At 38.9% G+C, this 21,547-nt stretch overlaps 1 protein-coding gene across 1 annotated transcript; it reads left to right on the top strand.

Moving 5' to 3' along the window:
• Nucleotides 1–3: 3 nt before the first annotated feature.
• Nucleotides 4–20,453, top strand: LOC145911966 (uncharacterized). The gene is made up of 38 exons (XM_082999395.1): nt 4–93; nt 364–546; nt 1,219–1,401; nt 1,630–1,821; nt 1,982–2,151; nt 2,437–2,599; nt 3,250–3,510; nt 3,653–3,837; nt 4,639–4,892; nt 5,320–5,548; nt 6,100–6,248; nt 6,384–6,637; nt 7,308–7,452; nt 7,910–8,890; nt 9,087–9,293; nt 9,649–9,830; nt 10,061–10,294; nt 10,401–10,590; nt 11,168–11,388; nt 11,645–11,838; nt 11,954–12,175; nt 12,546–12,725; nt 12,874–12,981; nt 13,257–13,460; nt 13,591–13,740; nt 13,988–14,213; nt 14,634–14,817; nt 15,573–15,777; nt 16,082–16,220; nt 16,376–16,548; nt 16,788–16,960; nt 17,484–17,750; nt 17,937–18,134; nt 18,309–18,433; nt 18,699–18,867; nt 18,976–19,242; nt 19,824–19,938; nt 20,277–20,453. The coding sequence occupies exons 1-38, from the start codon at nt 48–50 to the stop codon at nt 20,430–20,432; spliced, it is 7,884 nt and encodes a 2,627-aa protein (XP_082855521.1). The 5' UTR covers nt 4–47; the 3' UTR covers nt 20,433–20,453.
• The last annotated feature ends 1,094 nt before the right edge of the window (nt 20,454–21,547 follow it).

Genomic DNA, 21,547 nt, shown 5'->3' on the forward strand with positions numbered 1-21,547 from the left:
AATTGAACGGTTATCTTGCTGTGCCCTCAACCCAATCGTCCATTGACATGATCCGATCGTTGCTGACCTCAAATAGTTCTAACTTTTGGACTGGTAAGAATGTAATTAGCAACTTGTATTTCTCAACCAATTGCCACCAAGATTTTTGCTGTTTTAAACAACAAATATGTTACCTTTTGGGTTTTTCCTGTTACTCAGCATTCAATGTTATTCTTACATGCCTCCTCAATCAGGCACTGCAGCAATTAACCGTACGAAGCACAAAACAGCACTGTTTTTAATTAGGTTGTGTTATTTTTATATGCTTTGTGTGTTATTTTTTGCTTGGGTAGCTTTGGAGAACTGTGAACATGACTTTTGCAGGATTTTACCGAAACAAAGTCGACGACTTATGGCATTGGGTTGACAATTACGGTACAACTAATACCGTTGATGGGGTTGTTTTCGACGAGCTAAGCAACGAGGTTGGTTGTGTGCAAATATCTTCACTTGGGCATCTTCTAGCGGCCGATTGCTCTTCTATGCGTCAATTTGTTTGTCAAACAGGTGGGAAATTAAATGTATTCATTTACATTTGCAAACAGGTGTGATAAAGCATTTTTTGAAATATTTACCTACTTTTGCTGCCACGAAAAAATTGCTCGGTGATGCTTTCATAATGAGTTTTGAAACAGGTCGGCTGACATATTGGCTGATTGCCCTTAAATTGTCTGTCTACCTGTGGCTCTCGGCTGAGATACGTTCAGTCAGCTTAACCAAATATTTGTTTATTAACCAAAGTTTCCGAATAATTTCTGAAGTTGGCAAAACCTTTCGAGAATCAGCAAACCAATAGTTGGCAGTTGAGGAGTTTATGATAAATGTGGAGTCCAAAATGGAATAGAACTGAATCGAATATCACGTCGAATAGAATAGTAGAATAGAATAGTTAGAATGGCCAACGCATGGAGTTATTTTAACAGACAGTATGTGATTAGTAACAATGGAGAAAAGACAGTATTGGCTCTCTTATGCCACGTGCGGCATATATATGGGAATAATTTCAAAAACGACATAAAATCTAAAGTGTTGTTGTATGCTGACTTTTCCATGTGATATATAATGCCTTATTGCCAATATAGAAGGTCTTGCAGCATAAAAGAAAAATCGATTTGGTTCAAACTCATAATCTTATTGTAAACTATTGTATAATTACCTCATGTATTTTTGACGTTGTAGAACAACACCTGTTTTGGAAAGATGTTTGGGTTCGTTTTTATGAAGACAATCTAAGTTACAACGAAAGTTTGAAGTATTGTCGGAATTTCCACAGCGGAGGAAAGTTGCTGGATAGATTGGAATTTGACAAGATATTAAATTCTACTTCGACATTTCTAAATTCATCGCATTCGTATTGGACAGGTATGTACTATTAATAAACGCACCAACATTCGAATTTGGCTATACCGATCATTCCAAACTGTGTATCACATTTTATTCAACAAAAATGCCTGTAAAGGATCGAAAAGTATGTATTTTGCTTCCAACATTTCAAAAACGTTTTTTCCTTGTGAAATTGCCACGCGCAAACATTCCTACTCGAAAAACATTTCTCAAACTTCAAGTTGTTAAACCCGTTTGTTTTCACAGATCTCAAATTCAATAGCTTGTCCGGAACCTTTACGTTTAGTAACAACACCGAGCCGATCGTAACACACTGGGCTGCCGGCGAGTCGTCCAGTGCTGGCGAATGCGTCGCACTGCGTGGTGGACAATGGTGGAAATACTCGTGTAACACAAAACTTGGATTTGCTTGTCAACATTCTCCTACTGCTGGTGCAGGTTTAGTAGCAGTTTTTAAAAATTCCTTAATTAAAGCGCTAATTAATAGCCCACTACGGTTTTATACACTTTATGTTCGTCGCAAACCGTGAAATATAATTTTACGACAATGAAAGGTATTTGTGTTATTTTGTGAATAATAATAAATCTTGATTTTTAGGTTCTTTGGGATACAAACGGTATAAAGACCAGTACTTATGGGCAACATCAGACGAGCACAGTTTTGAGAACGGCCAACGAGTTTGCGCCGAAAATGATCAGTCCGTGTTTCGAGTGGAGGACGAAACTGCGCTATCTTACGTCGTTTACAAATCCAAAGAATGGAACAAAGTTAGATCTGCAGTTCATGAGCGTATTACCATATACATATATATGATACCTATTTTTTTTTTTTTAGATGTTTTGCCTGTGCCTTTTCAATTGTGGCATTTTGTCACATTTATAATTTTACAAATTTATGCATTCGACAAATTAAAACAATTGATGCGAAATTCTTGGCTTTTTTGCTATACTCGCACATGTTTTGCAAATTGTGTCACAAAACTAAGTTTTGGGCCAAATAAATTTTAAACATTAAACTGTTTTATTTTCACAATTTTTGTTTTTTTTTGTCAGATTTGGCTTGAGTTTAAATACCCAGCAAACTTTTCAACTTTGTTTGACAATTTCGACGAAAAAACGAACGGAATGGAGTGCGTGATGATGGTGACTCAGATGGACTTGCCACAACTGCGATGGAGCAATTGCTCAGATTCCGCCAACATATTATGTGTATCACGTAAGTCATAACATATGTCAAACTTTGTATGACGTTATACGCTGAACAACGGGACGAAAAGTTTTAACATTTTTGCCATATATATCACAAGCAAATTTTACAGAAGCCATGCTGATTACCAATTGATTTCTGTGTTGGCGGTCGCACATAATATATTTTTTAAATGAGCGTTGTAATTTTAATTGAAAAAGGGTTAGGAGATTTCTTCATTTACCGTAAACTCTTATGCGGCATTTACTTGAGTCAGAACGAGATACGAAAAATCACACTGGCGGTGAAAATTCACAACCTCCGGCAATGCGGACCACCCGAAAATCCGTTTACATTATCAGTAACAGGCGCAGTTTGTGGATGAGTTTTTTGAGCACCAGGGCCGTGAGAAAAAAATATGCCGAACTTTTCGGGGAGGTCACATTAGGGGCCAAGCCGTTTCGGCAAAAATTCCTCAGTTTCAAAGCAACGATATTCATAGACCCATTTTGATATTCATTGCCCCCAGAATCGTATTGACCTTAATGCCCTACACCCCTTCTTCTGGGGATGGCTCGCATGACGAATTCATTCTTTTATTTGATTTATGCAATGCAGGTCGACTTAATTCTATTATGTGTTATCTAAAAGGAACATTGAACCCCTACAAATTTACACAGGTAGAGAACACAGCGCTGTCCATTTCCTCCCGCCTATATTCTGTCCCGATAGATACGTTCTGTATGCTGAGGACATGTGCTACGACAAAATCAATTTCAGAAGATCCTGGACGGTGGCTCAACATGTCTGTCAAAGGTTTGGAGCACTTGCGAAAATCGGAGACGTTGAGAGCGGGGTGGGCCTTAACCGTTTATTGGGGTTGTTTTTGGCCCTGCACCATCAGAACAACAAATATTTGTGGACAGGAATGTGCGGACAAGGTACAATTTTCTTGATAAAATTGTTTTGAAACAGCTACGTTGCTTAATATTATATTAGGTAGAATTTGCAACAGATGTAATGCTGAGGGGGGACATAGTAGGTCATTTTCTAATGTATCTGACTAACGACTATCACTGACAGATTCCCAACAATTAAGATGGGCTTCGGAGAAGGAATTTGTTGGAATAACCACAAACACACCATTATCATTTTCAAACTGCGCAACTCTACACCCCGAACCTACCCTTTCTATAGAGAACTGGATGGAAACTATCATATGGAAAAATGACCAAAAATTTGTGTGTGAGGCTGAAGCCAAAACAGAGGTTATATTATTGTTTGTCACTGCATGGTTGGACGTACAGTATATTAGTGCCTGAACTGTTTGCTAGTTTAAAGAATTGCAACATTTTAATCGTATTACTATGTACCATGCCCAATTATCCCAAACTTAACAAAAGGGTTTTCCGGGGTCAACAAACTTGTGAAACGTCGAAGTGCAAACATAATAACTGCTGGATGATGTACGTGTACATCTTTTGAATAATCTCAAAACTAAGTAAATTTCCTGGAATGCCAACACTATTACCATCAAAAATCGGATGACAATATATCCCAGAAACTCGTTTGAGGAATTTGGTGTCAAACGTTTAACATCGACCATATATATAATAATACGACAACATGCTAAATTCAATCTTACACTTTAAGTTTAAAACAAACGTGACAACCTTTACCTTCCAAACGCTTTCACCAAGCTATCATCTTGTAGAGATGTTTGAGGTTAATTTTTCCGAATACAGTCTATATTACCCTTTCGCCGTTCCGGTAAAATACTTTTTCCCGGAATGCTTTTCCGGTAAGATTTCAGCGGCTGATGTGTCCCAAATATTATTAAATTTAATAAATGGAGAAACTTAAATTTAGTAAATTTATTCGCTTATTTAAGAAATCTTATCTCGTATACGAAAACACAATGATTTATTTTTTCCTGGAAATTCAAAAGTTTTAGTAAGAATGTTTTTATATTCAACCCTGTTGTCAATCCCAATATGATCGGAGTAGTAACTTCAGCATTTCTTCGTGAAATTTTTACTAACGTTCAATTGACGTTTGTTATTTTACAGCTACGGGACAACAGCGACCCAATCACAGATGTCATTATTGAAAGCGAAAATTTGTTGTCAGCTTCCTTCTGTCCAGAAAATAACATCGCGTTTGCCTCAAAAAGTGGGTGTTATGAGGTGCAAAACGCGTTCACGGAGTATTTTGGTAGTTGTACGTACGTCGGTGGAAGTACTCTCGCCACATTTGAAACAGCGGATGAGCGGACAAAAATCACTGAGCTGATGAAAGTTCTTCGTTGGGTAGCCTTTGACAGGCAAGTTTCGCTTTTATTGTTCCTCATAAGAGCGGATTCAGAAAATTTCTCCAGAGGGCGGTATACCTATGGTAACTATCCAACTCATTGTGGCGCTTTAACGACGATTTTGATCGTTCGACATGCATGCCGCTCATGAACGAAAAAATCCTATTATTTGTCTATCAATGGAGCGTTTATTTTTATGTAGGGAGGAGGGGCGACCGCCCTGTTTACCCTCTCGTGGTTCCGCTCCTGATTTCAGAGAATTTTAAGTTTCTTCTTTACCTTTCTAAACGTACCTTTGACTTATTTTAGATTTCATAGGTACTTTGGTTTGTAAAGTATATAGAAAATAAAAGTAGAAATTAAATTTAAAGAAATTAAGTCATCTTAGGTGATACAGATACTAACGAGTGTTTCACATACTTAATTGTTCAAAAAATAGAGTTTGGATCGGTGCTGTTTATAATGGTTTTCATACGGTATGGCTGGACGGATCCACAGTACAAAATCCCTGGTACAGAGAAAGCGTCAAACCAGATAGTATTGATTTCCAATGCATTTCTCTGGATCATGAAGGATACATGAACGTGGAGTCGTGTTCGAATTCCTTACCAGCGCTTTGCACCAGAAATGAGTGCTATCGATCCGAACCAGCTGATTACGAAGGAAGGGTGAGTGAGAAACTAGTTGGAGTTTTACCAAGATATTATGCCACCATGACAGTTTTGTCAAAAAAAAAAAAAGAGGTTATGTTAATGTCAACAAAATTGAATCAGGGAGCAGTTTTTATTATACTTACTGCTTAGACGTCAAGGCAATTTACCGGAACACAATTTAGGGTTAGCTGTCACTTCTGCACAGGGGTGCTATGACGTCCTGATTGCTGGGACAAGTCGTTCATATTTTAGGTTCCAGATTGATGATCTTTGACCCGATCAACGCACAATATGTTACATTTTGCCTTACGTTAGTATATTTTCGTGAAACATAAAAACATATTACTCAGTAATTGACGGGTAATACTCATTAAGTCAAAAATCTCAGCAAGAACGTACATACCTATAACATCGTTATTGTTATAGCAACCTGACACTTTAAAAATGGTCGCTTCCCCGTTCTTACTGGCTATATTAGCATTCTGGTCCAACGAGATGGGTTGCAGCCAATGTGGCGCAGGTTTTTGTAACTGGAATTTAAATTTGATTGTTCGATTGGTTTCCAGATCAACGTAACGATAAATGGCCTCTCTTGTCAAAACTGGAGTTTGCAGACACCACATATGCACAACTATCCACCAGAACCACACAACTATTGTAGAGCCTACGATGATTACTTCGCACCATTCTGCCTCACCGATTCCAACATGATGAGGTAAAAATACGAGATTGTTTACAAGCATTTCGTCAATGATCAAATTGGGCGCCCGAACCCACATGTGTCAACGTTCTATGGAAAGTATTTTTGTTACTAAATTATTTAAAGACATTATTTTGAATGATTCCACAGGTATACCTCATGTGCAGTTGAAGAATGTGGAGCGATACGTGAAGTTGCCAATCACGGTTTGGATAACTATTACCTCACAAACTTTGTATTGGAAGACACAGCGAAAACGTGTCCAGCAGGCACCATATTAACCGACTGTCGATGTGTTAACGAACACTGTCATGGTATTGAACTGGCAAATGTTAACGAATTGGCTGATTCCTGTGTGGTTCGCTTTCGACCTGACCCAGACAAATTTCCAGTTTCCACAAAAGGTATTTTATGTTGTTCATGTTTTCAGTGAGCTGCAGAGAGATGGCCACGGTTTTCACCTATGAAATCATATGTTATTGGCTCCACTTGCTTATATATAAATGACTGTTGTTTGTGTTGTTATGTGCTGCACGAGTAGAACCTAAAAATTATACTAGAAACAAGCTATGGTAAAAAGGGATAATGCTTTTATTGGCAAAACACTACAAGTTTGATGAAACGATTTTGTGCTGCTTATGAACCTTTCTTGTGTACGACTTAAGGCTAAGGTAATATACATGTTATACACCACTTATTCAATTGTGCAAAAAAAAATTAAATTAACTAAACCCCTCAGCATATCATGTGCTATAAAGGGTTACGCTTTTGACACTTGATACGTTTTTCAAACTTGTTTATGGGTGTAATCCTGTACGTGTATTTAAGTTCACAAGGAACCCCAAAACATGAAACGATTTTTACCAAAATTATCGTAATTTGTTTTCTGTTTGGCTTTGTTCTCATGCTTTTGTTGTCCAACGAAAATATTCAGCTGTTCTTGTCTAAAACTATAAGATATTAGCTCACGGAACCCTCGAAACTAGGGGGGGTTCGCGGAACCGACTTTGGGAATCGCTGTAGTGTACCAAGGTTCTGTATTTGTTGTGAGTTTCACTTTTTGTTCCTTTGCAGGAAAAATCTTTTGCAGAAACAAGACTTCGGATATTATGACGAGGGTTATTTACCTGATGGACAGTTCTGTTGCTCACATCGTATGTCCACCCTTATTATCTCTGGTTGGATGTTTCACTGTTGATATGTCGAATAATTTGCCACGGTAAAAAAAACTAATGTAAGAAGGTGTGCTTTCGTACAAGATAAGATAATCAGCTCAGTAAATGATAAGATACATAAACACACGGAAAATTAAAAAGTCGGTTAAATCAAAACACTCTCCAGTAAACACCACTCACATGCTGGCACTCATATTATTTGCCACATTTTTCATGTCAATATCTAGGTCATGCTTTTTGTATTTTTAGCCTTGTTTTTTGCAGAACTGATCATGCTTGTATTAAAAGATATACGTTTTCTACGTGATATTCTAGATAGGTACAATGCATACAGAAATAAAACTTTTAGTAACTGTAAAATTTACTATCCAGATATCTTATTTAGGATGCTTGGCTAGATATTTAAAAAAAAGTTTTTGTGTTGTTTAGAAGTCTAAAATAGTTTGAATAAACTATAAAAGTAAAAAAAAAATCATACATGAAAATGATTTTTGTGTGTAGGTCTGACTTTGGCGCTGGATTGGTGAATGGAAGACTTTGCCGTGGTGATTTACAATCCCAGACCTCCACCACAACAGGTGTATGTATGGGTACACGATCACACTTCGCATACCAAACCGGCACCAACCGTTTGCTGAGTACGGGCGGCGTTGAATTCACAGCCACCACAGTTTTCTCGTACATTACCGTAACGTACAATTCCTTCACAAGTTTGTGCATGTGGATAAAGACGACACAATTAGGAACACTGCTGTGGATGGTACAGGAAGGTCCAGCGCCCTCTCTTGCTATTTACGAAAGTGATACATCGGGCTGGGCGTTTTTTGCTGCCCCGGACGGCAGCGTTACTCTATATGATTCTACCGTTCTTTTGGACGACCGCTGGCACCATCTATGCGTCGTTGCAGATGTATTTGAAGATTTAAGAAATTCTTTCGTCTGTCAGGTAACAATGGATCAAATCGTGTTAGCCTCATCTAGTGGAGATGTCCCTTGCACTCTTGACAACTTTGTTGGTCATGTGATCATTGGCTCCCATTACGCAATGGCAGCGCAAGTTCAATACCGAAATGGCACTTGGACAATGGCCAAGCCTCCTGGCCCACAGATTGGTAATTATACAGCGAGCTTTGACAAACAGTTTGTTGGAATGCTCTTTGGTGTTTTCGCCACAAATGTCACGCTTTCGGCGAAGGAGCAGTTGGATCGTCGGTTTTACTGTTTAAAAAGCGACGAACAAGATGATTCAGGCAATTTATTGTCGAACCCGAATAGTTTTAACGCACACGGAGAAATATATCTACTACATGGTGTGCATCCCTGCCAGGAAGTACTGGACAGTCTGGTTTTAAACGTAGATGTTGCCACTGTGCATAACGGTGACATTATCACAGCTACAGTTACTCTGAGCTACGACTTTGCTGCGCTACGTTCTTTGCAAGTGTCGCATATAACCTTGAGGGCGGGATACGTGTCAAGCATGTAAGTTGCTGTTTAATAGTTAGAACCAGCGATAACGTCTATACAAACTTACAAACTAGTGCTTGTTATACAAACTTGAAGAAACGAGTATTTGAGACACCTGTTGACTTTCACGGGTGTATTTGGCACAAAAATATACATTGAGTCTTACTACAACGGAGATTACTTTTCATGTTTCTTATCAATTTTTGCACAGAGATTTTCAAGCGAACGACGTGGTTCTGAAAGATGTCGTTCCAGGTCCTGACCCGTTTCAGATTGTATTTGAAGTCAACACTATTTCCGGTACCGCATACACGGAATACGCATATGCAAACATAAACACCAACCAACTACCCGACCATACAACACACGAAGGCGCCAGTACTATAGTGGTACGGCCCGACCCAGCCACAAACTTACGGTAAATGGAATATCGATGTGAAGAAAATCTGAACAAGTGAAGTTCAGAGAGTAAACGAAATAAAGACGCGTGTTTGTGTTTAAGTTTAAAAGATGTTGATGTAAAACGAAACGCACTGGATATTTGTATTGCATAGTGTCCAGGCAATATTTTTTAAATTTTTCCATAACTGTAGTTCTGGAGACTGTCTTTACTTGTTTTGGCAATTTAACATGATTTGCTCACAAAACTGTACAAAGGCACATGGTGTGTTTTATTTTTGACTCTTGTAAGAGTAAAAGCACCCATAAAATACATTAAGTTGATTTGCTCTTGGGTAATTAAATACATCTCTAAAAAGTAATCAATTTTTCAGTTCGGTAGTACCTTCGGATGAAACTTTGTTCCCTGGAATGGACGTCATTGTTTGGGATCCGCCGCTAGAGGGCGCTGTTGATCGGTACGAGGTATTTTTGTTTGCTGTCTTCGAGGATTCGGAACAACGGCTGGTAAATGAAACATCGGTAGATCACAACATGGAACTTGCTTACGTCATCGGTAAAGAGAACATGAACTGACATGTCAAATATTAACGCATATCATCTTCAGCGAAACCTAGGTTAAAGCGTTATTTCAAGTGTTGTTTAGTTCCCTACATACTTACATAACTTAGCTATTTAATGAGGAAACTTTTTTTTAGGGTAATTTTTTTATTTCTTTTTACGTGAAAACAAAGCACAACATACAATAATGATTATCTTCGGTGTAAACATTGTTTTCAGATGCAGATAACAATACATCAATTATATCTGCCGGACAATCTTACGTGGTAAAGGTAACTCCTCGCTTTCGGGAGGTACCTGGGGATTCAGTGGACTATCATGGCAGGACACAACCTTACAAAATCGAGTTTACTCAGTTCACCAACCTCACCACGCAGTCGAAGGAAACAACTGCAATGCTTTTAAGTTGGACAATTCCGGATTCTAAATATGTGGATTACTTTGTGATCCACGTTACAGGTGAAACATCTCTTTTTAAATTGCGAAATAAAGGGGCTCAGATGTCACAGCACGTAATTAGTTTAAACAGTACTTGGACTACTAAAATAAATGGGGCCTGTTACAGCTGAAGGCTCGAGCGAGGTGAAGTCGTACGTAGTGGAGGCTCATCTTGTCCAATATCGTTTGAATGATTTGTTGCCCATTACCAACTACATCATGTCAATGACAACCATATCGGGGAACAAGGTGGCTGAGTCTTCCAGGGTATTCGTCACTTCAGGGTTCGCCCAAGGCTTGGAAATAAACCTAAACAGGTACTTACTCTAAACCCAGCGTCAAGTGAAAGCCATGTAAACACTAACATGGTGAGCGACTTCATGATTTTCGTAAGTTACTTTGTGTTTGTTTGTTACAATATTAGAAACCAAACAACTTAAATTCTCAAAATTAATTTACAGAAAACTTTTTCCTTGTTTGGTCGAAAGACGTTTGCCCAAAGAAAATTTTTTTTAGTGTTCAAATGAGCTTTGGGAATATTGACAAAGCGCATGTAAATCTGAGAATGATTTATCAGTGGGGCGAGATTTCTTAAAAAAAAAAATTATAGAATGTTATAGTTTGTGGGGGACCTGAACAATCAGTAAACATTGCCACAAGTTGTTAACACAATTTTTTCGACGCTTGCAAATCCAATACAAAATTTATCGTTGTTTAAAGACTCGTGCATTTAAATCATTAGAAAAGCAAAAGCTAAAATGTTATTGATCAAAGTGGCTTTCCTATTTAGTCTCATCAACTCCAGATATTTTGCACCCAAGTAAATCTTTAGATAAATGCAAAAATATGTCACTGAATTGGTCACTTAATTGAAGGATCGTTTTGTTCGTATAGAATCGGAGACGACAGAATTGTTGCCGAATGGAAAGTAGACGAAGAATGTCACACATTTTACCTGGAGGTTGGTGTGGTCAGAGCGATTGAAGGATCCTTATCCACGTCAGCTTGTATTTCCGCATCAAGCAGAGCAGCATATTCTACAACACTTGCATGCGACAGTTACACAAGACAGTTTGTGAAATGGATGAACACCAGTTTGTCTGCACCTGCAGTTGGTAATTTGCTTTGATTAATCCAGTGTTGTATGGTGATTATCCTAATGCTGTGTTTATCCAACTTTTTCGCGTGCGACGTATTTGGAAAGATTCACGTCACTTGCGACGCACCAATTATAAATCTATCATGACGATTTGCTTCTATGTTTGTTATTTCCATTCGTGGAAGGATGATTTAAATTGTTCTTTGTCTGAATTCCTCCCCTCCCAGAAAAGAACAATTTTCTCGCTTTAAATTGAAATTTCTCGTTCGCAGGTTGCCAATATCAGGCGATACTGCGTCTTTACCGAGTTTCTCAACCTAAAGTGGTGGCGCTTGAAAGCATCACGGAGTTTTCTGTTCCTTTGCCTTTAACCTCTGTTAAAAACTTGGTGGTTTCTGTCATCGGACCAACAATGCAAGTCACGTGGGTGTCTCCCGATCCAGCTCAATTGGTTGACAGATATAAGGTACAACAATGTATTCAAACTACTTGCAATGAATTGTTTTTGGTTTTCATAAACTTATATTCATAAAAAGGGCAGTGGAGCTGCTATATTCCGTTTAAATAATGCGCATACACAGGTGACTGTATTCACACATACCGACCTTCCTCCAATCCGTACGATGTTTGTCCAAGAACCGGAAGCTCGGTTCGGTGATTTGGACGCTGGGCGACTCTACAAGATATCTGTGTCATCACTTCGTAAAGCAGAGGAGGGCGAGGAAGCGTGGAGGGAAGCGTGGTCGGCCAACTCCGACGGCTCATCCGTTTACGGGTGGTCGGGTTGGACAATACAACAACCTGTGAGTTGCAAAACGATGGGACTCGGTAACAAAAAATTCCTCGCATACAAAGTTTCGGATAAGTCCATCACAGCATAATAAAACAACCAAATGTTGTCAGTGTTCAATGTTATGAAACTATCAGATGTTTTAAATTGAAGTCAGCTGATTTATTGACAATATTGAAAAATCGATTTTGCCTGCACGGGCATCCTCAGTTTCTGCATTAGAAATTGCAAGTAAACACAGAAAGCTATACGGGAAATTTATCAAAATAAATTGGTGTCGCTGATAGAATACATTGCCAACCAGAAGGCCAGATTCTAGAAAAATAAAGGAACTAGTTGTTGTCACTGTTCTGTTTCTGTAACTCGTGTATTTTGTTGTGGAGTGCGGAACGACTTGCGGGAACTCGACGAAGACCCGGAGACGCGTCTGTCAGGATCCCTCGGGTTACTTCGCTCCCGGAATGTGCGATGAAATGTCAACTTTAGATGAAATAGTGATTTGCGAAAACCTCCCGGTCTGCCCAACCCACGGAGGATGGTCACAGTGGAGTCAATTTTCCCAGGTGGGCAAAAGTATTTACGAAATCACTTTAAATGCAAATTTACCATTTAATGGTATGTGAGTGCGGCTTTGTTTCAGGAACCTATTTATTTTTTAGAATTTTACTTGAAGGTTTGGTACGTGTTTACACATATCTTGTACCTTTACAGTGTGACAAGACATGTGGTTATAACGGCGTAAAGACGAGAAACCGAACTTGTAACAATCCACCTCCATCAAATGGGGGACTAGAATGCAATGAAAAGTTTACAGCAGACGTAAGTGCAATTTTTTCAATAAATATTCTGCCAACTCGGTAAATTCTTCTTAAAAAGTCTCGTTTAATTGTTGCCATTTTGTTTTTTAACATTTTCAATCATGTAAATTTATCTTGCACACAGGTTGCTTTTATTTCGTATACATTTATGTTTATTAAAGACATCGGAACAGAATACTATGGCGTCCCTCCCATATGAAACGCATTTCAACCACGAAATGTGTTACTTTTTTCTCGTGGGTAATGTCGGTGTGATTAAAGAAAGAGTTTTTTTAGGTCGATTTGAGATCTTGTCCCAACGACCCTTGTCCGAACGTGGGATCTTGGTCTTCGTGGACTTCACCATACCCGTGCAGTGTCTCGTGTGGAAACGGAACGATGATTAGAATACGCGAGTGTCTCAACGTTAACGTTTCCAATGACGATGCCCCGATTTGTGCTGGGATATCACAACATGAAGCATATTGCAATGAACGACAAGTATGTATCTATGCAAAATTTTATGTACATGCAACTTTATCACGTCACTGAACAGCAATACACAATTGCCCACTAAATGTGTATTAGTTAATGGATAGAAAACTATAGATGATCAGTGTTTTTTGCATAGTGTCCAGTAAATGGACATTGGTCGAACTGGTTACCATGGGTACCTCCAGTTATACCATGTGGGGCTCAAAACTCAACCAGAACTCGATGGTGTGACAACCCGCATCCTAGCAACGGAGGAAAACTCTGCGACGGTGGCAAAGAGACAGAGGTATAATTTGTCTTCTGACTCATCTTTAACATCAATAATTTATTACATGTTTGGATATAATGTAAAACAGTCCAACATATCTATGAGAAAATGCAAAAGTTGCAGATAACAATGTATAAATTTCGCCTCGGTTTCAGCTTGTTTTTGAGCAAGTTGTATTTAACAAACAACGAATAATTACTCAACGAAATATTTACAACATAACACTTTTAAAGCTACAACAGCTTACTTAAGCACGTTATTCCAGACCGAGTGGCGGAGACTTTACGGTTTAAGCCCATGTCCCGCTGACTGGAGTTGGGGGGAGTGGAGCCTTTTCTCACAATGCTCGATGACGTGCGGGGAAAACCCTGGAACGAGAACAAGGATGCGACAGTGTGTTTGGACGGAGCCGGCTTTTCGGGAAAAACTCAACTGCCAGGACATTGAGGAACAAACTGTTTTTTGCCCTGACGTCGAATGCCCTGTTGATGGTGGGTGCAGATATAGGGTAATATTAGAATAGTATGTTTGGAGCCACTTGCGCATGTGTTGTGGACCTTGCGATTACTGGAATGAGTTTCTGTATATGATCACCCTTTCTGATATATATCATGCACAATATATACTGGAATATATATCATCACTGTTTGATTGCTCCCAAATTTCCGACTAATTTTTAAATGTTGCAGTTTTTCATCGTTTACCAACACCTACCTATTTCAAAAATCTATATTACGATACGTTTTGTCTACATTGGGATTTAAATCCAGAAACACAATCATTAGCTTATGAAGTTCCATGGTGGCGCATTTATTTCTGGTTAAAAACAAAAAAAGTCTCCAAGTAACATGCCTAGCCAACCTTATTTAAAAGACAATGCCAAATATACAAATTAGTAAAGCGATTTTCAGGTAACTGGGGAAACTGGCATGCATGGTCACCATGCTCGGTGAGCTGTGGTCGGGGAATTCGCTACCGCACAAGATTTTGTGATAATCCGGAGCCTCAAGGTGAAGGCTCTCGTTGTTCCTTATTTGGAAAAGATTTGCACACGGAAGAGGAAATGTGCCAAGCTAAAAACTGTCCTCCAGACAGGTGCGATAAAACTGACTCTTACAGCATAGTTGACTTCTAAGCGGAGACAAAACTCGTTTTTCAAGTTATGTAACAATGCGTAAACTTTAGGAACACCAGTTACGGATTTGCTCATAGTTCTAAGAATACAGAGACTGGCTCATACTGTTGTCAACATTGTCATGTTGCATGTACGAAAAACGTTTCGTCAAGAACTCATGCCATTATCAGTTTGAATGACGCGGTTGGTGCAGCTTCAGGATCATATGGAGTTGACCTGACTGACGTCACAGATAAGGCTCGCGCGGGTGGTGACGTCATTTTGTTATCGGCCTGACACCATAATGCGCGGTAAAGCGACGCAAAACGCAAAGTACACAATAAACGGCATTAAACGCTGTTAACAACATGACAATGTTAACAACAGTATGGTCAGTCTCTTTATTTTCAGAAAGCGTAAACTTAGTTGAAATAAATCTGACATAACGAAATTTAATGTTTTTGTTGCTGCCAGGCATATTGTAACTTAATAATCTGTTCTTCTGGCATATATAAAACGTAACTTTACCTTGAGGAAGCCTTGTTGAATAACAGGCGAAACGTCGGTGAATAAAGTTACGTTTTATATATGCCAGAAGAACAGATTATTAAGTTATAACGAAATTTCTCCACGTCTTATTTTTATCAAAGCCTTTGTCTTTAGTAAAAATATATTCTCTAAGTTAATCCCAACTTGCACCTATTCGAAACTGAAAATTCATTCCAACCTCCTCCAGATATCGGTCTTCACCGTGGAGTGCTCCACACTGCAATCGTGAACGCAGCGAAAGAACCGGACTCTGGTGGGAAATCGAACATGCCGGCAAGAAGCAGAACCAGAGTTGTCCAGCTCCAGCTGTTGGAACAATTTGGAGAAAATGTTCCCAAAACGAACTCTGGATGAAGGAAGATCTCACAGATTGCGTTTTACCCATGTTGCGTGTAAGTTGGATATAAAAGTGCATTGCGCTGTCGTTCCCTTACTTTCGACATTCTTATTTTAAAGCCTCTTGTAGTGATAACGAAAGCTTTAACGTTAACAAGTTCTTCATGCTGGAACTCAATATCCACTACAAATATTGCCACTCAGCTGTTTTTAGCTTTCGGTTAAGGTGGCAAATCAAAACCAAGAGCGCGAGAAGGCCTTTTTTCACATTAAACATCAACCATCAACCATTACAAAAACCCTTAATTTGAACGTTACAGTCAATGCAAGCTGTGTATTGTCGATTAATCTGGTTTTCAGGATGCGTCGAATTTCATTGGGACTCGGGCACCGAGTCACGAAGCTTTTAAAGAAGTTGCAAATCAACTTCTGCGTCTCCTGGCTGAAGATGAAGATGGCAAAACACTGCGATCTAGCGGCGATATTGTTACGTTGCAAGGTGATGTCGAACTAGGCAACAAACAACATCTTATTTTACATTGTGTTAATTATGCAATAAAATTTGCCTAGAAATGCACTCAGTGCATTTACTTCATATAATAATCAGTACCTGTAGGTACCATTTATAACCGGGATACATATAATATTACGCAGATATAATGCGAAAGCTCTTGTCTTGGGACCCGTTCAAGTTCGCGAAGGTTGTGCGAAATGACAAGTTGGATTACCTCAGTCAGTTTACGTCAGTTGTCCAACGTTTGTTTGAGTTTAAATACAAAAACTTGTGGGAAGACTTCGACAATGAATCCTTGCTGACAGCTATGCAGGTGAAGCTTTGAAATTCCCACAACGGACGGTACTGTGAATGTATTGACAATACCCAATTAAGTAACGGATCGTAGTCATTAATCAGAATTGTTCTTCTGGCACTCAAGTTTCTAGTGTGTATTTGAAACCGACGTTTCGTCTGCCATCCGGCGAGACTTCCTCAGGGTGTCATGTCTGCACAAAAATTTTATGTCTATGGATATATATATTATGGATAATAATAATTCTGAACTTTCAGAACTTTTTTTCAATCGTGGACGACGCAGCTGCCGGCGCCCTGACGAGTCTTAATCCTGGTTCGTTTGAACAATATTGGACAAGTTTCAGTTCGGAAGTTCACCTCGCATTACAAGTTGTACAAAAAGCTCACCATGATATAAGATACCCGGTGACTGACAGCGCACACCTCAGGTTAGAACAATGCTTTTAGTTTTAAAGTTTGGGTTGTTTGGCGGGTTGCAGTGACTGGTTTTACAAAAAGATGCCATTGTTTTTTTTTGTTAAGAAGAGAAACACCAAGAAAGTATTTACTTCAACGTAAGCTGCTGATTGTGTCACTGTTTCGAATTATCAGATCTCGTCATTGCTGTCTTGGCGGCTAAATAGACATGCAGGTCTAATAGGTACAAACTACCAGAGACGCACAGGGTGGAAAAATCACTGACCATGCCTCTATTGCTTCTGCATTTACGTTTATGATACTGCTTGCTCAATGAAAAGTAGAACTTACTTTGTCGCTTGTAGCCCCAATTTTCAAGATTTTATAAAAACGAGTGTGATTTACACCAAACAAACATTTTATTGAAGATTTAATGTTTGAAAGATACAAGTGTTTAAATGATAATCAAACATTTGTGTGCAAATAAAACTTAGTTTAGTGGAATTTATGCCAAATATACGAAACAACTTGAATGTCCCGAAATCTTTTTCGCAGTTTCGACAAAAGTTTCATAAAAATCCCTGCTGAGGTTCTTTCCGCTTATGACGACGTGAATACGAGTCTGCACGTTTCCATGGTGAAATATGACGACCCAAGTGAGATGTTGGGTTCCTTGCCTATTAACACTCTGCCGGGTTCTGGTCATTTGAGTTTCGAGGGCAGAAAGTTGAACAGTGCCTTGCTTGGAGCACAACTCTTCGCCAATAACAGAAAGATCCATCGCTTGCGCGGTCATGTCTATGCTACTTTTTATCACAAAAGGTAGAGTAATAATTTGCATATAATTGTATGTAAATATCGGATCGGTGGCAGTTTGAATGGGAATTGCATAAACCCGAATTGATTCGTGTAAGAACCCTTGTCAACCAAATTTTCCAAACAATTAAACCGCAACTTGAACCCACAAGTAAATTGCGTTTTATTAAATTGATTTTGTGGCTTTAAAAGAAAACCGGAGGATCCTTTATGCGTTTTCATCGACCTGAAGTCGAAGGTGGGAATTTTTAATGAAGACGGGTGCGAAATTTGGCGAATCCGAGATGACAAGACGATTTGTCGCTGTAACCACCTGACCACCTTCGCTTTGCTCAGTCACGATTACATAGACGACCACCTGATCAAAGCACATGAAGAGCAAAGTTTCAAGTAAGCCAATTGTGCTCCTTTGTGCTACAATACATAAACCTGGTCGACAAAACGTAACATGGAACCGTATCTGCCACTAGGCTAATGAATATGAGCTGGGGGATTTTTTATGCTACAGCATTGCTTACTTTAGTACAAGTTGTTGTAAGATTTAGCGGAACAAATATTTTTCAGGTCACTTGTTGCTGTTGTCGTGTACGCTTGCATTGCTGCGTTGTTCCTTTGTCTCGTTCTACTCTTCTACCCGAAAAACATTCCTTTCAGTCGAACTTTCATTTCGTTGAACACAGTTTTGGCTGGTATGTTATTATGGTGTGCTAAACTGTGCACAAAAGAAATTAAGATTTACTTTGCAACTACGTCATTTCTATATTCAGTTATTAAAGAAACGAATATAAAAAAACAAAAAATATGCGAATATATTGCGTTATTGCAATTATGTTTAAATGCATTAGCGATATTTCATGTGGCATTTACTTGCAAAGCAAAAGGTCCGTTTAATATCTGGACATATCTGGCTTTTTTCCATTGATTAGTTAAGTTTATTACACGTTTTGTTTTTAGCTCTTGGCAGATATCTGACATTGTTTCTTATATTCGCACTGTTGCCGAGTGACAAAGTGTGTGCAAGTACGTTGTGTATATACTCCTACTTCAGTACAGTGTGTGCAACTTGCTGCACAATCCGATTCCTCGACATTTATATCAAGACCAGGAACCCCGTCGACGACGAGTAGGACCATTTTCATTTTAAATCATTTTTTAAGCAGTCATTTTTCACTGTAAAAATAAACTCCAAATGACCTTCTATGACTTCTACATGAGGTTATTTGTTTGATAGAAAGCGCCCGAACTTTAGTTTGATATGTTGGGGTCACTCTCTTTTGGCCCCAATCAACTTCGCCCTCCTCTACTGTCTCTACGACGGAGATTACAACTTCACGAGTCGGTTCGTGTTGACGTGTGATCAACTTTACGGCATTGATCTTCTCACCGTCGCCTTGTCCGGTTTCGTCGTCGCTTCGTTGTTCAACGTTGTCATGGGAATCGCTACATGTCGATCTTTTTACAAGGAAGAAATGTTCATCAACTCGACCGAGGCGATTCGGTGAGTACACGGAAATTATAATGGTAATTTAGATCCGTGGCTTTTATTATTGCATATTGACAAATACCACTTTTATGGGAAATTTGTTTTTTGATCAAATCATATCTTCCAAATAATTAGCGGGGACCCTCGCATGCAGATATACGCGTTTTTTTCACCTGTTTGGGTGTTTTATGCCAAAAATTCATTGGTGGAATAACCTCCAATCCACCTTCACACGTGACTGTTGAATTGCATCTAATATATAGAGTATTTTCCTCCTTTTTGTAAAATGATTTGCATCCGGAAGTCACGTCGTCGGGAAAATCGTTAAAAAGTGCAACGACCAATCAGCAAGCTCTCTCAAAAACCCCGTTACATAATCTTCAATTATCTGTTCACAATAGCTTTGGCCAATGTTTCCCAAACTCTTTTGTCCGTGGAGGTTATTTAAGTTGACAAGAAACCCCAGAACCTCAAAAAGATCAAACAAACCAGCTTTTGCCTTAGACCAGATTGTAACTCATTGAACCACTTTGAGAACGGTACCTTATGTTAACTGCGATATTGGTTCCCCAGTTAATCAGTTGGTCGCTCTACAGAATTGAACGACAGCTGTGGCTTCATGGCTTTGGAAGTGTCGTCGTAACTCTTTCCATTGCTATATCCGTGCCTATATTAATGACATCTGAGACTGTCCCACATGTTGGAGTTCAGGTTTGTTTGCACGTTTCGTTTAACGTCAAAACTTGCAAGGTGTATATTCTGCAGATGTAGAATCGTCATACGGCTTATTTGTAAACATAGAAATAACATAATTTATTTTGGATGCTAAATGCGTTTTCAACCTTATCGAAAGCAATGTTTTGAAAAAGCAAGTTGCTCCGAATCGGTGGCTCCGAAACCAGTTTCAGTCCGCGGGCCAGTTTTAGACATGTGCGGCACTTTTGTCTTTTGTGGTAACTTGCTTTGTGTCCCACCAGAAGCAACTTTGAGTATGTGGTATCTTTGAGTTTAAAATTTTATTTGAGTTTGTGTATTTAAATTATTTTAAGGCGACCTTCGCCGTAGTGTCCTTGGTGGAAGTGGTTTATGATATCTTCAGTGAAGTGTTGATGAACCGCGAGGTGAGATCTTTCTACCGCAGAAAACTGGGTCTGTCGACACGGGTCAAATTTCTGCCGCCTACCGAGGAAAATGTTTACAATTAGTGAAATGTAAACTATTGGTTGTTTGACCCCCGAAGTGTAACATAAGAAAAAATGTCCTTTTTGCGCCCATTTTGCACTAGATTGGTTGCCCGCATCATTGTCAGTAGCTCATCTGTCAATATCGCATGCTATACTTTTTTGTACTTTTCAGTTTTGACAAACATGATGTACTGCTGAGCACTTTGTCAATAAAACTGTACAGCACTTATATCCATAGTGTTGTTTTGTTTTTATTATGTCAATAGTATCAGCGGAACAAACAAAATAAATGTTCAGCTTTTTCCGTACAATGGCTGTGATGATCAAAGAATTCTGATTCTCGTGTCCTTAAAACAGGCTTAAATGCAAGTTCATTAAAATGAAAAAAACCCATACGAATGCAGATAGTTAGCTTGTTAAAATCTTTTATTTTTGTTTATTTGCTTAAAAAGTTTGAGAATTAATTCTGGGAATCATTTCCCATTCTGTTGCAAGTGGCCACTATCTCAGAAAGTTAAGTTTCAGGCTGAAATCTGTCAGTCTTGTTAAATTAGACAAATATATTTCGCCTTAAAAGCATCATCAGTGTCTACAAAAAAGCAAAGCAAGAATTAGGTTAAAATAAAAAGGCTTGTTACTATACCTCACAACACGCCCTTTACACAACTAAAAAACCCGGGTGGAAGCGTTGAGAAAACGCGAAAAAGAGAAGGACACAGAAAAAAATAAAAACACGGTGAAGATGAAACACGGGAAAGATAAAGAAACAGTTTCTGCATTAAAGCAATGTGGTATATTAATTTTTGCGTATTATTTTTGCGTTTATTTTGTTTAACTATTTGTCTTCAGCCATGTACAAATTTGCGGTGCGTGGTTGTTCAACGAGTGTGACATTGTAAAATCGTTCAATGGGTGGATATTTTTAAAACGAGCACGGATGACAATCTTTATAATGATGCAAGAGCGCTATTCCATCGTTGCGCTGCGAAATGTCGAACTTGGCCCATGTGGAACGGTGACCCGGCCAACGAGTGGCAAACCTGTTTATCGTTTGTCCCACATATTGTTTCTTTCATATGTTGCATGTGGCAACATATATACCGCAACTTTTGCATGTTAAACTTTGAATAATTTTA

The sequence above is a fragment of the Ascidia mentula genome, chromosome 8 (genome assembly GCF_947561715.1).
Source record: "Ascidia mentula chromosome 8, kaAscMent1.1, whole genome shotgun sequence".
In the NCBI taxonomy this organism is placed as follows: domain Eukaryota; kingdom Metazoa; phylum Chordata; class Ascidiacea; order Phlebobranchia; family Ascidiidae; genus Ascidia; species Ascidia mentula.

Excerpts from the sequence above, each read along its gene's own strand:
- LOC145911966 (XM_082999395.1), top strand. The coding sequence starts at position 48 with ATGATCCGATCGTTGCTGACCTCAAATAGTTCTAACTTTTGGACTG. Across the intron at positions 12,176-12,545 it reads GTTGGACAATACAACAACCT|TGCGGAACGACTTGCGGGAA; the intron begins GTGAGTTGCAAA and ends TTTGTTGTGGAG. Across the intron at positions 15,778-16,081 it reads GCGTTTTACCCATGTTGCGT|GATGCGTCGAATTTCATTGG; the intron begins GTAAGTTGGATA and ends TCTGGTTTTCAG.